Source organism: Dendropsophus ebraccatus, chromosome 9 (genome assembly GCF_027789765.1).
Source record: "Dendropsophus ebraccatus isolate aDenEbr1 chromosome 9, aDenEbr1.pat, whole genome shotgun sequence".
NCBI classification, from domain to species: Eukaryota; Metazoa; Chordata; class Amphibia; order Anura; family Hylidae; genus Dendropsophus; species Dendropsophus ebraccatus.
In genome coordinates, this window is record NC_091462.1 from 121,073,830 (window position 1) to 121,090,955 (window position 17,126).

The 17,126-nt window shown below is 49.3% G+C and overlaps 1 protein-coding gene across 2 annotated transcripts in view; it reads left to right on the plus strand.

The window, feature by feature from the left end:
- LOC138801701 (phosphatidylserine decarboxylase proenzyme, mitochondrial-like) overlaps positions 1-17,126 on the plus strand; it is a 112,853-nt gene that overhangs the window by 23,386 nt on the left and 72,341 nt on the right. For both annotated transcript variants that reach the window (XM_069984779.1, XM_069984778.1), the window contains exon 2: positions 7,830-7,900. In XM_069984779.1, coding sequence (XP_069840880.1) covers positions 7,848-7,900 — 53 coding nt within the window. In that variant the 5' untranslated portion in view covers positions 7,830-7,847. The remainder of the gene's footprint in view (positions 1-7,829; positions 7,901-17,126) is intronic.

Below are 17,126 nucleotides of genomic sequence, written 5' to 3' on the forward strand. Positions count from 1 at the left end.
GCAGGCGCCACATTGGACCCCATAGCAGTACCCTTGCATTGTAAAAAAATCTTTTTGTCAAACATGAAAAAATTCCCAGTGAGAATTAACTCCAATAAAGAAAGTAAAACTTGCTGACAGCTATCTGAGTATGTTGTCTTCTGTAGTGCTATGGCTACTGCTTGAATGCCCTTACTGTGTGAAATAGAAGTATACAAACTCCTTATGTCCATTGATGCTATGAATGTAACTTCTTCGGATCGTAGATCGCGCACCTTTGTGGGGAAATGTGTCGTGTCTTGTAAGTATGAAGGAACTTGTGTTACCAAAGGTTGTAATACCCGATCCAAGAATTCTGAAGCTTTATTCAATACTGAGCCCATCCCCGACACTATGGGGCGCCCAGGTGGATTGTGCAGACACTTGTGTATCTTAGCTAGTAGATAGAAGAGGGGCATTATGGGATGTTCCACCCAAATCAATTCCCTACATTTCTTATCTATATTCCCATTAGATACCGCTCCTTCCAACAGTTCCCTCAGTTTGGCTTTGACCATGGGTGTAGGGTCTATGTATGTATTCCTATCCGATAGTTGTTTGTACGCTTCTGCCATGTACTGTGTGGTACCCAGAACCACGACACCACCACCCTTGTCCGCTGACTTGATGGTGATGTCGTGGGCCAGGTCACCAAGTGCCCGCATTTCGTCTGCAGTCATGTTGGGGTCTGCAATGAAATCCGTGGGTGGGTGCAACCTAAGATTTTTAATGTCTTTCTTCACAACCTCTATGTAGGTTTCAATAGGACGCACAGTTTGTACAGGTACAAAGTCACTTTTGACAAATAAATCAAGATCTTTTAACAAAATGTCCACATTATGGCTGACAGTATTGTGACTAGGTGCAGACTGCTCTATGGTGTCACCCCATACACGCAATTTAATGCGGCGGAAGAACTGCCATAGATCCGTCTGTACACTGAACCAGTCCGTGGTATTACCAGGACTGAAAGTCCTTTCTCCAAGACACGCATATGTATATCCGATAATACAGAGGAAATATTTACCGCTGTCTTGTTTCCTTCTGTGAGTTCTCCCTCTGTTGGGGTGTGGGTACTCGCTGTACTGGGGGTTTGAAGCTTTTGCCCATTCTTCTTGTACCGCTGTCTCTTGTGGCCCCTCGTCTTGTTGGTTTCTTGGATGTGGTATAGTAGGGGGGATGGTCTGCTGATTGCCCCCTAAAAAAGCCTCAGCCGGAGAGTCTGTCTGTGAGTTGTTGCTCTGTGCACGGTTCCTCTTGTTTTTGCGTCCAGTATTAGCTTCACCCTCCAGATTCCAATTCTAGATATTGCCGTGGTCATAGTCTCATGTCTCTGCGCCATTTCCGTTTCTTAACCTCCTGCATCTCGTTTTCATGTTTGGATAGAAATTCATTGAATTTTTGCATATGTGTAATCACGTCTTGTTCCAATAATAGGGGACTTAAAGATGTCTCCAATTTCTCACTACGGATGCGTATTTTATATACATCCATACCCACGGTCCTCAAGGGTATACGCTGCTGGCACCAACCGCACAAGGCCCCTGAGTGCTGTGTCCACTCTCTACTGCTTATATGATGGACCAGGACGCTGGCACCAATACCACAACCATGACCACTTTGGCAAGCATAGAAGCACGTCTCCCACTGGGATCCAGTTTTTCGGAGGAGGAGAGGAGCAGGATTGTCTTGGCATCACGAGGTGATCCTTCTTTCTTAAAAGTACCTTCAGCTAATGATATTAACCCCTTAATGACAGAGCCAATTTCGATTTTTGCGTTTTCGTTTTTTCCTCCTTGTGTATATAAGACCATACATAGCACTTGCATTTTTCCACCTAGAAACCCACATGAACCCTTATTTTTTGCGTCACTAATTGTACTTTGCAATGACGGCTGAATTTTTGCATAAAGTACACTGCGAAACCAGAAAAAAATCAATGTGTGGTGAAATTAAAAAAAAAACAAACGCATTTTGTTTATTTGGGGGAAATGTGTTTTTACGTCATTCGCTCTGGGGTAAAACTGACTTGTTATATATGTTCCTCAAGTCGTTACGATTACAACGATATATAACATGTATAACTTATATTGTATCGGATGGCCTGTAAAAAATTCAAACCATTGTCAACAAATATATGTCACTTAAAGTCGCTCCATTCCCGGCTTATAGCGCTTTTATCCTTTGGTCTATCGCGCTGTGTCAGGTGTCATTTTTTGCGCCATGATGTGTTCTTTCTATCGGTACCTTGATTGCGCATATACGACTTTTTGATCACTTTTTATTACAATTTTTCTGGATTTGATGCGACCAAAAATGCGCAATTTTGCACTTTAGGATTTTTTGCGCTGACGCCGTTTACCGTGCGAGATCAGGAATGTGATTAATTAATAGTTCGGGCGATTACGCACGCGGCGATAGCAAACATGTTTATTTATTTACTTTTATTTATAACCTGGGAAACGGGGGGTGATTCAGACTTTTATTAGGGGAGGGGGCTTTTTATTAATAACAACACTTTTTTTTTAACTTTTACACTTATACTAGAAGCCCCCCTGGGGTTAGGGTTATTCCCCCTAGGGTTAGAGTTATTCCTCCCCTGGGGTTAGGGTTATTCCCCCTGGGGTTAGGGTTATTCACCCCCTGGGGTTAGGGTTATTCCCCTGGGGTTAGAGTTATTCCCCCCCCTGGGGTTAGGGTTATTCCCCCCTGGGGTTAGGGTTATTACCCCCCTGGGGTTAGGGTTGTTCCCCCCTGGGGTTAGGGTTATTCACCCCCTGGGGTTAGGGTTATTCACCCCCTGGGGTTAGGGTTATTCCTCCCCTAGGGTTAGGGTTATTCCTCCCCTGGGGTTAGGGTTATTCCCCCCCTGGGGTTAGGGTTATTCCCCCCCTGGGGTTAGGGTTATTCCCCCCCTGGGGTTAGGGTTATTCCCCCCCTGGGGTTAGGGTTATTCCCCCCTGGGGTTAGGGTTATTCCCCCCCTGGGGTTAGGGTTATTCCCCCCCTGGGGTTAGGGTTGTTCCCCCCCTGGGGTTAGGGTTATTCCCCCCCCTGGGGTTAGGGTTATTCCCCCCCCTGGGGTTAGGGTTATTCCCCCCTGGGGTTAGGGTTATTCCCCCCTGGGGTTAGGGTTATTCCCCCTAGGGGACTTCTAGTATAAGTGCACTGATCTCTCATAGATATGCTGCAGAGATCCATGAGATGCTGCTGCAGCCGGAAGTAAACGAGTGCCAAGCCGGGGAGGGCGCCATCTTGGAGCGGTCCCCGGCCGGCTTCAGAAATGGAGATCGCTCCTCCGGGATAACGTCCCGTGTCTCCTCCACTAGACACCAGGGATAAGCTGAATCCGGTAATCGGTCATGTTTGACAGCTGCATCTGATTACTGTATTAGCGGGCATGGCGATCGGACCGTGCCCGCTAATACCTGCGGTCCCGGGCTACAAGCGGCACCCGGGGCCGCTGCGGTTCAGAGCGGGGTCACCGCGCGGCCCCGCTCTTAACTCCCTTACCGGCAATAGGGCGTAAATATACGCCCTTTGTCGTTAAGGGGTTAAACGTGACCTAGAATTTGAATGCAAAAAAGAAGTTGGTTTGAAATACCATCTGACCACACTGCCGGTATTATAAGAGTGGCCGTATTCCACGTGGCATGAGATCTCGCTTGAAGCCAACTCTTTTCACTGCGAATGCTATATTCAAAAAGCGGTTTGAGGATATATCCAACGGTTATGCATCGGACATTATTCTGCTCAATATGGATCACCTTGAAAAAGAACTATGTGAAATACGCATCCGTAGTGAGAAATTGGAGACATCTTTAAGTCCCCTATTATTGGAACAAGACGTGAATACACATATGCAAAAATTCTATGAATTTCTATCCAAACATGAAAACGAGATGCAGGAGGTTAAGAAACGGAAATGGCGCAGAGACATGAGACTATGACCACGGCAATATCTAGAATTGGAATCTGGAGGGTGAAGCTAATACGGGACGCAAAAACAAGAGGAACCGTGCACAGAGCAACAACTCACAGACAGACTCTCCGGCTGAGGTTTTTTAGGGGGCAATCAGCAGACCATCCCCCCTACTATACCACATCCAAGAAACCAACAAGACGAGGGGCCGCAAGAGACAGCGGTACAAGAAGAATGGGCAAAAGCTTCAAACCCCCAGTACAGCGAGTACCCACACCCCAACAGAGGGAGAACTCACAGAAGGAAACAAGACAGCGGTAAATATTTCCTCTGTATTATCGGATATACATATGCGTGTCTTGGAGAAAGGACTTTCTGTCCTGGTAATACCACGGACTGGTTCAGTGTACAGACGGATCTATGGCAGTTCTTCCGCCGCATTAAATTGCGTGTATGGGGTGACACCATAGAGCAGTCTGCACCTAGTCACAATACTGTCAGCCATAATGTGGACATTTTGTTAAAAGATCTTGATTTATTTGTCAAAAGTGACTTTGTACCTGTACAAACTGTGCGTCCTATTGAAACCTACATAGAGGTTGTGAAGAAAGACATTAAAAATCTTAGGTTGCACCCACCCACGGATTTCATTGCAGACCCCAACATGACTGCAGACGAAATGCGGGCACTTGGTGACCTGGCCCACGACATCACCATCAAGTCAGCGGACAAGGGTGGTGGTGTCGTGGTTCTGGGTACCACACAGTACATGGCAGAAGCGTACAAACAACTATCGGATAGGAATACATACATAGACCCTACACCCATGGTCAAAGCCAAACTGAGGGAACTGTTGGAAGGAGCGGTATCTAATGGGAATATAGATAAGAAATGTAGGGAATTGATTTGGGTGGAACATCCCATAATGCCCCTCTTCTATCTACTAGCTAAGATACACAAGTGTCTGCACAATCCACCTGGGCGCCCCATAGTGTCGGCGATGGGCTCAGTATTGAATAAAGCTTCAGAATTCTTGGATCGGGTATTACAACCTTTGGTAACACAAGTTCCTTCATACTTACAAGACACGACACATTTCCCCACAAAGGTGCGCGATCTACGATCCGAAGAAGTTACATTCATAGCATCAATGGACATAAGGAGTTTGTATACTTCTATTTCACACAGTAAGGGCATTCAAGCAGTAGCCATAGCACTACAGAAGACAACATACTCAGATAGCTGTCAGCAAGTTTTACTTTCTTTATTGGAGTTAATTCTCACTGGGAATTTTTCATGTTTGACAAAAGATTTTTTTACAATGCAAGGGTACTGCTATGGGGTCCAATGTGGCGCCTGCTTTCGCCAACCTCTATGTTTCTCATCTTGAGGGTACGCACGTCGATGTATCCCACCATACCCACCACATTGTGGGCTGGTGGAGATACATCGACCATATTTTTCTGGCATGGAGAGGCACGGAGGATGAGCTTCTTGACTTTTTTCAATATCTCAACTCCGTTGACCCGAATATTAAATTTACGTTAAATCATTCAACAACACAAGTGCAATTTTTGGACACGATGGTGTATAGAGATGGGTCACACTTCAGCACACGGCTATACAAAAAGGACACAGACAAAAACACTTTAGTGCATTACAATTCTAATCACCCTAAAGTGCCATCAGATCCTTACCCGAAAGTCAAGTCATGCGGGTAAAACGAATCGTAGGGGACCAGACACTATTGGAGAACACCATAGATGAATAAGCAGACGATTTTCATCACAGAGGCTATCCACGTATACTTACCGCTAGATACAAGAGGGAGACTCTGGAGATGAACAGGGAAGAACTCCTAATGAAAAAAGTCAGAAAAGTGCGATCAGCCCGTATACCCTTTGTGGGTCAATACAGCGGTATGAGCCAACACATAGAAAAAATCTTATGTAAACATTGGAGAATCTTGGGGGATAGTTTCCCTGATATTCCGGAATTTCAAAATCGTCCACTGATGTCGTACAAAAGACCAAAAAACATCAAAGATTTTCTGGTCAAGGCAGCTAGCCATCAGGAAAAAACGCACCACACACCTCCTCTTGGGCCCCCTAAAAAATGGTAGTTATCCCTGCCGTAAATGGGTGAATTGTAGACACATTACTAAGTGGGAGAAATTCCCACAGGTCTATCAGATCAAACAACATCTAACTTGCCAAAGTGATTGGGTGGTTTATATTTCGACATGTCCCTGCAAATTATTATATATAGGAGAAACGACCCTTGACTTCAAAAGTCGCCTGAATCAACAGCGTTATAGTATCGGCAGACAGAGAACTGACCTGCCTGGCTCTAAAGATTTTGTGGAAAAGGGACATAACGAGAGGGATCTGACGGCCATTGTGTTTGGACAGGTACCAGTGCCGCCCCGTGGCGCTAACAGACAGGTATCATTAAAAAGAAGGGAATTATTCTGGATTGACACCTTGAACACATTGAGGCCAAATGGGTAAATGTAGATTTTAAAGTTGTAGCCAGTTACTGCAGATAAATATTGATAAGTCTTTTGTATATTGGATCCCCTGGTGAGTCGGCCTGCAGTCCCCTCCCCACCTCATGTATTACTGCTCGGTTACATACACGTCTTATCTACTATAATTCATTGATAACATGAGATTTTGTATTCATTAATACCGTCTCTTTGTCCTTATAGTAACAAGCTGGTTCTCAGTCTAGCAGAGTGGGACACTCGCCTGGTTGACGTCTTGGCCGGAATTGACCTATCCTCATCTTTTATTCTTACACTCTTATTTACACTCTGCCTTTGTGACTGCGGCAATGATGCGGTTTCTTGGTTCATAAACCGGACGTGCCGGCGTAAGTTTTCTGGCTACACCACAGTCCCTGGGATGAGGCCTGGACAGGAATGGAGATACCCCTGGGCTGTCCGGGGGTGACAGTGGTCCGAGGGCGCAGCCCTATGCGGGAACCCGCCCGCACTTTGGACCGTGTCTCCTTAACCACTATGATTCCCATTGGGTGATTGAAGGAATGCGTTTACCTACAAGGGGTTAATGCCCTGGGAAGTCCGGCTTGAGCGTCTGGTTTCCAAGGTTACCCGCGTAGCCGCCCTGCTGCTTTACATATGGGCTACGTCACGCTGCACATGATGTTCCTGCGCCTATCTGACCCAGCCACATCATTCTACCTGGTCGGTCCCAACTGGCGCATGCGCGGTTATCTTCATCACAAGCCAAGACCCACAGATGCCTGGTGTATAGGTTTATACCACATTGCGGCCGTCTGACGTCATCCGGTGAGCGATCATCCCACCTGTCTTCCATTGTACATTCTAAGGATATTGTGTCTCACATATTATTTATCACAGGATAATTCCGTCTCATTCCGCATCTATGATATTATATATATATATGTAATTACAAGCTGCGATCCAGGTATTTTCACTATTCACTGCTTATTGGTTGATCATGTGACGTGTGGGAGTAATCACTTAGTAATGATGATACACATGGAGGCTGCACAGCTTGAGAAAGACTCATATGGATTGAGCTGAAACGTCGCTAATGCCCTTTGTGGGAGAAATAAACCGCACCGATTGAACACGAGGACTTTGGAGTGCCGCAGTGACTTTGTGTTACTATATATATATATATACCCGCGGTCCTCAAGGGTATACGCTGCCGGCACCAACCGCACAAGGCCCCTGGAGTGCTGTGTCCACTCCCTACTGCATATATATATATACACATACACACACACATATATATATATATATATATATATATATATACTGGCGGGGGCTTACACACTATTGGTGTAGTACACATTTACCATGGAGAGCACTTACACCTCTGCTCACTTTATATTTCCAGACTTCTTCTGGATCCACCATGTGTAAAGCTTCCGGTCGTCCTGGAGGTGGAGTTCAAAGGTCAAGGAAATGGTGTGTATACCCGGTAATACCCTGGCACTGTTCAGTATCTGCCCGGAACCTACCCCTCCAACCTCTGTATACTTGTCATCTATCGCTATATACTTGTCATCTATCGCTATATACTCGTCATCTACCGCTATATACTCGTCATTTACCGCTATATACTCGTCATTTACCGCTATATACTCGTCATCTACCGCTATATACTCGTCATCTTCCACTATATACTCGTCATCTACCACTATATACTCGCCATCTACCGCTATTTGGCCCGGTTTTTTCCTGTTTTTTAAGGGGCCATATTTTTCTTTTAGGGTGCTGTATTTTTCTTTTGTTTTTGGGTGCCGTATTTTTGTGTTTTTTAAGTGGGCCGTATCTTGCCGTTTTTAAGGGTGCTGTACATTTGCAGTTTTTTAGGGTGCAGTATTTTTGCCATTTTTAGGGTGCTGTACATTTGCAGTTTTTTAGGGTGCAGTATTTTTGCAGTTTTTTAGGGTGCTGTACATTTGCAGTTTTTTAGGGTGCAGTATTTTTGCAGTTTTTTAGGGTGCTGTACATTTGCAGTTTTTTAGGGTGCAGTATGTTTGCAGTTTTTTAGGGTTTATATACAATAGCTCCAATGGACACTCAAACAATATTGGTCTCACCACCACGGAGATAATTGACCATACCATAACTAGTCCAACATAATTGATTAGCTTTTAAAGAATAACAATTACACCACACCAAGCTAATTAAAATATATTAATTTTTATTAAACATGATTTAAAAATCAATAAAAAAAAAAAAAATTATCTCTTTTTTCTTAACTAGTGCAAAAGGGAATCCAGCAGTAATTGATAACCAGACCACCGTAATTCTAATAACAACTTTTTTTACATATACCACTATACCATGTAACCGTCACAATCAATATACATCTAGCCCTGCAGTGTATCTACACAGCCTCGGATCGCTGAAAACAATGTCAGCCTATATCCACAATGTAAATGATAATGTAAAAAGACGCTTACCCATCGTGGTGTCTGGTATCCGCAACCCCGACGCACGTTTCGCGTACAGATCGCTTTATCAAGGGGCATATACAACTCATGTCTAGCGCACTATATATACTAATGTTGAGGATTCCTTCCGGGGGACGACGCGGGTCAAAGGAGTGGCCAGGGATCACGCAGCTTCCTCCTGGCCTACGTCACTGGAACGCACGTCCGCCGGTGGAACGCAGGCGGACATGCGCACAGCGACTCAAGAGACCAAGTTGGAAGAGCGCCTGCGCCAAATTCTCCCCGGACTCGCGTACACGGATGGTAATCATTGTTCCCTATCGGGAGGCTATGTACATACATCTGGTCATAGGAAATATATCAAATTAAGTGAAAAACATATAAGAATAAAGTGCATAAATGTACATCAGTATATTCATACCGTATGCATGTGAAATCACATCAAAAAAGTGCAATCGTGCAAAAGATCTCACTGTGTCAATACAACCATAAAAATACAAAACAATAATAAATATAAAAATGTTCAATATTAAAGTGCAAAGTGTATATGTAAAGTGTGGGCATAATTATAAACATATATCTCAAATCTAGCAATAATTATGAACAGTCCCAAATAACCATAGCTGTAAATGACAGCTAATTACAATCAGATACCAGTGATAATAAATATAAAGTGCATGCCAAGTGATACATTTAAAGACCATTATATTCCAGTTTGTATGTCCTCCTTTTCCAATGGTGTCCATCCATGATTTTTTAAAATTCTGTTCTTATTCTTCCCATAACCCGTAGGAATCCACATCACATTTAATTCAACCCATCACCAAAATTGCTAAAAGAATAAATATACAAAAAGACAAGAGTTAAAAAAGAATAAAGTGCAATTAAAAGTCAATGCACATGAGGAGACTACATGACTAGGGGCAGGGCAAATTACGGGGGTTACCTAAAATGATAACCTTAATACACATCCCCACCATTATCTTAACTTACCCATCCCCATACCCTCCCCTTTACCTTGAAAGAAGACATGACACCTGCTAACGTTGGAATAATGGCCACAGCAGCCTTTTATTGAAAAATAAATAACATGTCAAACATGATACCAACTATTTCAACCCCGATAACTCCCACCCAACCTAATAACATACCCATCAGGGAGGTCATGGATGGCCCAGCAGCAGTATGAAAATATTGGTCCCCCTGTCGCACCGCGCCGACTCAGGGCTGGCAAATATGCCCCAATACTGCTTCCCATATAACAAATATTCCTCCGCCTAAGCGGTAAGCACCACCAACCATGCCCCATCTCCCTGCAACCTAAAGGAGAGGGGCTTGCCACCTTCAAGATCTCACCTCCAACACCTCCTCACACAGTGCCATCCACAACCACCCCTCCGCCACCACGAGCGAGCTCGACCCCTTGAACTCGCGAGTCCCGCCACACCTCAACGGCCTTTTCCAACCCGTCCTGAATGTCACAAGACCACAGATCCATCCCCACCCCATTAAGGTGCACCCCATCACTGTCCATAAAACCCGTAGTAGGGATTTCCAACTCCCGGTGACGGACCACAATGCCCCCATTGCGAGCCACAAAGCGAGACACCTCGCGATTAACCCGCCCCCGTGCCCGATTCAGCTTGTCAATAGAGCGCGCTTGTTTCCACACGAACCTTGCCACTATCTCGGACCACACTACAATCACGCCGGGGAACAACGACCAAAGACGCAACAGATCGCACTTAATATCTCTAATCAGATCCCTAGACGCTCTGACGCCGAGGTCGTTGCCCCCGACGTGAAGGGCCAGAATATCAGGGGGCCTATCCAACCTGGAATAGTAGTGGACCTCCGGCAGAACTCCACTCCACAGCATGCCTCCTATTCCCATCCAGTGAACCTGAACCTCTGCCCGCGGGAAACCCAGTTGCCTTCCCTCCGCCCGGATGTCAGCACGGCACGCCCCCCTCCGAACATACGAATGGCCGAGAATCCACACCAAGCATGCCGGGCCTAAAACAAAACACAAAACAACAACAACATGAAAGCAACATCCCGGGCAAACAACACGTTCAAAGCAAATCTAACCTAACATAGGACCGAAACCTAGCAGACTCCCACCGACCAATCTGGCGCACAGCAGATTCTCCCAACCCCCAGCGAACCGCCTCCGTCGCCGCCCCAATCCTAAAGGAGTGGGAAGCGAACTCCCGTGCCGGAAGGCCCAGTCTCGCCAAGCACTTCCGGAACACCGACACAAACTGAAAGCGCGAGAGCGCTCTCCCATCTCTATGAATTAAGAAGGAACCCCCCGCACCCCTAGGTCGAACCGCACTGAACAACCGAACGCTCTCCACCGGGCACACCACCGAACCGGGAACCGCGTACAACAGCACCCTCTTCCCCCTACCCGCCTGGTCCGTCTTGGAGCGCCGCAACCAGCAAGACACAAATCCCTGCCCCAGCACCACATCCGCCAGCTGCATCCCACCCAGGGCCGCACAAGACGAGCTGACCAACTCCCCTATCCTGAACGCCCCAAAGAAGGCAAGCGAAAAGGCCACCCTAAATAAAAGGCGTTCGTAAACATCAAAACAAACACCATCCAGATCCCCCACCAATCGTCCCAAAACCTCAAAGGACACCGGCCGTCTCCCGTCCCTAGACACCCGCGACCGTCGATACCCCCTCACCGCCTGCCGGACTACAAACTCCTTCGTCCAATCACGCACCCCAAGCAACTTAAAACAATATGCCAACCCTGACAATTTCCGAACCATCCCCGCACCCGACACCCCGGCCCCAAACAAATCACCAATAAAACACAACAACAAGGGAACGAGCTCACCACGCACACCATCCACCCCCCACTGCCCACAGAAACTCAGCCACTCCTGCCACGCCACCGAATGACTCCTCCACGTACTCCCCGATACGGCTTGCTGCATCAAACCAAACGCTGTCCGGATGCCACTTCCCACAAACAGCTCGGAACGGGCTTCCCTGTTGCTCCGCCTCCGGGGCCAACAAACGGAACCGATCGAACTGCAAACGAGAAAGTGCATCGGCTATAGAGTTAGCAGTCCCTGGCAGATGACACGCCATCACCCACGCATTCAGTTCCAGCCCACGCAAAACCAGGCGCCGCAGCAACCGCACCACTGGCGGGGAAGATGCCGTGAGACTGTTGACAGCCTGCACCACCGCCAAGTTGTCGCAACAAAAACGAACCCGCTTGTTCCGGAACCTGTCACCCCACACTTCAAGCGCAGCCACAATCGGGAACAGTTCTAACAGGGCCAGGTTACGTACCCATCCATTCTCCCGCCAACAATCCGGCCACTCCCCAGCAAACCATTCACCACTCAAGTATGCTCCAAACCCAACCGACCCAGACGCATCAGTGAACAGTTCCATATCCACAGTCCGAATCCACTCCTCCCTCCACACCGACCGTCCATTGAAACACACCAGGAACTGCGCCCACACCTGCAAATCTGCCCTGTGATCCGCCGTCAGCCGTATCCTATGCATCGGCGAACGCACCCCCGCCGTGGCCTGCGCTAGCCGCCGGCAAAAAATGCGCCCCATTGGCATAATGCGGCAAGCAAAGTTCAGCTTGCCCAGCAGCGATTGCAACTGCCGCAAGCGAACCTTGCGCAGTTCCAAGAAACAACCCACCAACTCCCGCAGCTCCACCAGTTTGTCACCAGGCAGTCGGCACTCCATTGCCACCGAGTCTATCTCGATACCCAAAAAACGGATGACCGTAGCCGGGCCCTCCGTCTTTTCCGGTGCCAATGGAATGCCGAACCTGCGGGCCACCTGCTCAACCGTATGCAACAGGAGGGAGCAACAAGTGGACCGTGCCGGACCAATGCACAGGAAGTCGTCCAGGTAATGCAACACCGACTGCAAACCCGACTCCCTGCGCACCACCCATTCCACAAAGGTGCTAAATGTCTCGAAATGTGAACAAGAGATTGAGCACCCCATAGGAAGGCAGCAGTCCACATAGTACGCCCCCTCCCAAACACACCCCAGCAAATGGAAACATTCAGGATGCACCGGCAAGAGCCGAAATGCCGCTTCAATGTCAGTTTTCGCCATTAGTGCCCCCGGCCCGCACCGCCGCACCCATTCCACCGCCTTGTCAAACGACACGTATGAAACCGAGCAAACTTCTTGCTCAATCCCATCGTTAACGGACAACCCCGCCGGATAAGACAAATGGTGAATTAGCCGGAATTTATTAGGTTCCTTCTTGGGCACCAGCCCTAAAGGAGAAACCCGCAGGTGGGGCCACGGCGGGTCCGTAAACGGACCCGCCATCCGCCCCAGGGCCACCTCCTTGCCCAATTTGTCGCCCACCACGTCCGGACGCAACCGTGCGGACTTCAGATTTGGTGGGCGAAAAATCGGAGCCTCCCTCGAAAAGGGGATCCGAAATCCCCACTGAAAGCCGGACACTAATAATTCCGCCGCCGCCCGATCAGGGTACTCATTTAGATACGGCCGCATCGCCTCTAGGCTCACTGGCGTCCGACCCTTTACCGCCAGTCTCTCCGCTACGTCCTTTCTGCTTCTTGAAGCATCGCGACTGGGGGTGGTTCCCCCCGCAAGTTCCGCACTCATGCTTGAACTTGCACGAGGAACCAAAACGACAGTGCCCGTCGTTATATTGCCAGCAACACCCTGGCCTCTGGCCGGCCGAGGTTCCGGTCGATGATGCCGAACCCCCGGCCCCAGACCGAAACGGCTGCGACGGAGCGCGCGCTGCTGTCATTAGCCGCATCCACAAGGCTATATCCTTATGGTCCCACCTCAGGGATGGGCGAACCGCCTTGCGCTGCCGGAACTGCTCGTCATACCGCAGCCATGCCGTGCCACCGTAAACCCGATAAGCTTCGCCTATCGAGTCAAGGTAGCAAAACAGGGCCGAGCAGCATTGAGGAGCCTTTTCCCCCACCACGCTAGCCAAAATGGCGAAAGCCTGAAGCCAGTTAGAAAAAGTGCGCGGTATCAACCGATACCGCCGCTTCTCCTCCTCCTCCTTCTTGCTGTCATCAGGCTTTCCCTTATCTAAATTAAATTTGTCGAGGGGGAGCAGGGAAAATATTTCCACGTACTCACCCCGCCAAATCTTCTCCCGTACCTCCTGCTTGAGGTGGGCCCCCAGGGGCCCCTCAAAGCAAACGTACACCTCCCCACGCGCCGCGTCATCCAACCGCACCGAAACCTCTGAAGCTGCGCCCACCCCCGCTGTTGTTGCTCCGCCTGCTTGCGCTCCCCGGAGGTCCCCGCCGCCACTGGCACCAGCGCACCACCCGCCGCCCCGACCGCCGATGATAACGCAGGCGCAGCGCTACCCCCCAACCAGGCAGTAACCGGAGACCCTACACCCCCCCGGGCCCCCGCTCCCTGCGACCACATCTCACGCATACCAGCCAAAAACTGCGCAACCACCTCCCCCATACCAGCACACGGACCCCCACCACCGACCGACCCCTGAAACCCGGCTCCACTCGCACCCCCACCACTCACACCACACGCCACAGGCAAAACAGACATGGACCGTGACTCACCAGGCTGACTCTGGACGGACGCCGGAACAGCCGCGACAGAGGATGCTACGCGCCTCGGCGAATCGCTGACAACTTCGCCGTCTTCCACGGCCTCGATGTCATCGTCCGGTGATGAAGCCCTCTGGTCCTCACTTATGTCCCCGGCGCCAGGGGCCGGGCTCCGACCCTGCCCCTGCGCCTGCAACGAATTAGGGCTGCCGCTGAACAGGGGGACGGTCGCTGGCGAAGCACTGCGGTAGGCCCCTTGCCGCCTGGACCGCCTGACCTCCCCCCGCACTTCCGCTGCAATCGCTGGCAGGGGTGCCCCCCCCTGGGAAACCCCCTCAGGCCGGCGCCGGGCCCGGGTGCTCACCTTCGCCCCAGACTTCCTATGGGGCCTGTAGGAGGACTCGTTCCTTCCTCTGACTGCCCCCTGCACAGGCCGGTGGGAGGGGCCAGCCGCAACAGGTCCCGAGTCAGCAGCCGGCACCGAGGAGGCAGAGGCTGCTGCACGTGCCTCTCTCCCCGCACCGGAACCCCTCCGCGCTCCGGGATTCCTCCCAGCAGCCCTGCCGGACCGGAGAGGAGGGGACCGGACAGCAGGGGCTGGAGGGTCCTGGACAGGGCTCCCTACGCGGCGGGAGCGGCGGGGCAAGTCGGGGCTCAGCCGCTCCGGCGGGCGCCGGCGGCGTACGGGGGGGCGCGCACCCTGGGAGCTTGCCGCCCCCCCCGTTCCCCCTAGTACCTGCAGGAACTGCTCCTGCAGCCATTCAGCCCCATGGCGCGCCGCGGCCTCCCACAGGGAGGCAGAGAAAGCCTCTCGGTCCATTACAGCAGGAGCAGCACGTCGCTTCAGGTCCGGGACAGAGGAGCTGGTAAGCAGGAAAACCCCTCCCCCTGCCTTTATACTTCCAACTTGCTCCCCTCCCCTGACGCTATCCCCTGCCCCCCTATTGGCCTCTGCCCGCATCCCCACTCCCCCTGCTCCATCCCCTTTTTCTCACAGCCTGACCATGCGTTCCCCTCATGCTCTCCTAACCTAAGCCCTGTTAACCCCCTATTGCCCACCCCTTCATGTCCGGGCTGCAGCTATACTGCGCCCGCTTACGCCCTCCCTGAAATGGAACAAAGCTCCGCTGTTCATTTAGACCGTGAGGGGTCAGACTACCCAGCACATGTATCCATCGGCATTCTTTCTGGGCTAAAATCTTTTTTACATTCCCACCTCTAATGCCACCTGTCACCTTCTCGATTCCTCTAACTCGAAAGGACCTGGGATCGCTATTATGATGCAGCTTGAAGTGTCGTGGGATTGTTGTAAGTTGACTTATGTCAGAGCATTCTTTTGCTGCCAAGATACCCCTAACATGTTCTCTGACACGAACCCTCAATTCCCTCGAGGTCAGCCCCACATAGATCATGTCACATTCACAGGTGGCATAATAGATCACTAAACGGGTGGAGCATGAGATGTAATCCCTGATTTTATACTGTTTTTGCCCATCCGCTGATCTAAAATTATCTATTCTCATAATGTTTGGACATGCTCTACATTCTCCACATGGGTAGCATCCTGTCCGTGCGGTCCCCCCTCCCGTGAATGGATTTGTAATTCTGGGGCTATAATGACTTCTTACCAGAAGATCTTTTAGGTTCTTCCCCCTACGAGCCGTCATCAGAGGTGTCTCAGATACCTTCCTAGCCAGGATGGGATCGGTCTTTAAGACAGCCCAGTGTTTTGTCATGACTTTGCGCATGACCTCCCATTTTTCATTATAATTAGAGATATAGCGAACCTGATTGTCTGTCTGTTTTTTCTTCACATTAGTTTGCAATAGTTGTTGTCTCGTTGCTTGTTTTTTTTTCAGTTTTTTAGGGTGCAGTATTTTTGCAGTTTTTTAGGGTGCAGTATTTTTGCCATTTTTAGGGTGCAGTATTTTTGCCGTTTTTTAGGGTGCTGTACATTTGCAGTTTTTTAGGGTGCAGTAGTTTTGCCATTTTTAGGGTGCAGTATTTTTGCAGTTTTTTAGGGTGCTGTACATTTGCAGTTTTTTAGGGTGCAGTAGTTTTGCGATTTTTAGGGTGCAGTATTTTTGCAGTTTTTAGGGTGCTGTACATTTGCAGTTTTTTAGGGTGCAGTAGTTTTGCCATTTTTAGAGTGCAGTATTTTTGCAGTTTTTAGGGTGCAGTATTTTTGATGTTTTTTAGGGTGCTGGATTTGTCTTTCTTGCACAATCTCTATGGGGTCAAATAACATATTTGGTAAAAAGTAAAATAATTGTGTGAATTTATTGAGTGTTGGAAAAGACAGCGCCTGCTCCTGCTCCCTCACCTGACAGATCCCCAGTCATTGACCTTCAGCCTGATAGGTGTCCTGCTGTTCTCTCACCCTGACCTCTCCTTTCCTTCTCTGCTCTCTCTCCTGCTGTTTCCTCCATGTCTGCAGTTCCTGGTTTGCCCTATAGGGGCAGCGCCTATGCACTTGTTACAATGTAAATAGACCCCACTAATGCTCCCCCAACATCCCTTTCTGGCTTCACCTATTACAGGGCAGGGCTATCCTCTCTCTCTCATATGGGCACTACTAGGTGTACAGGGCAGGGCTATCATCTCTCTCTCATATGGACACTACTAGAAGTACAGGGCAGGGCTATCCTCTCTCTC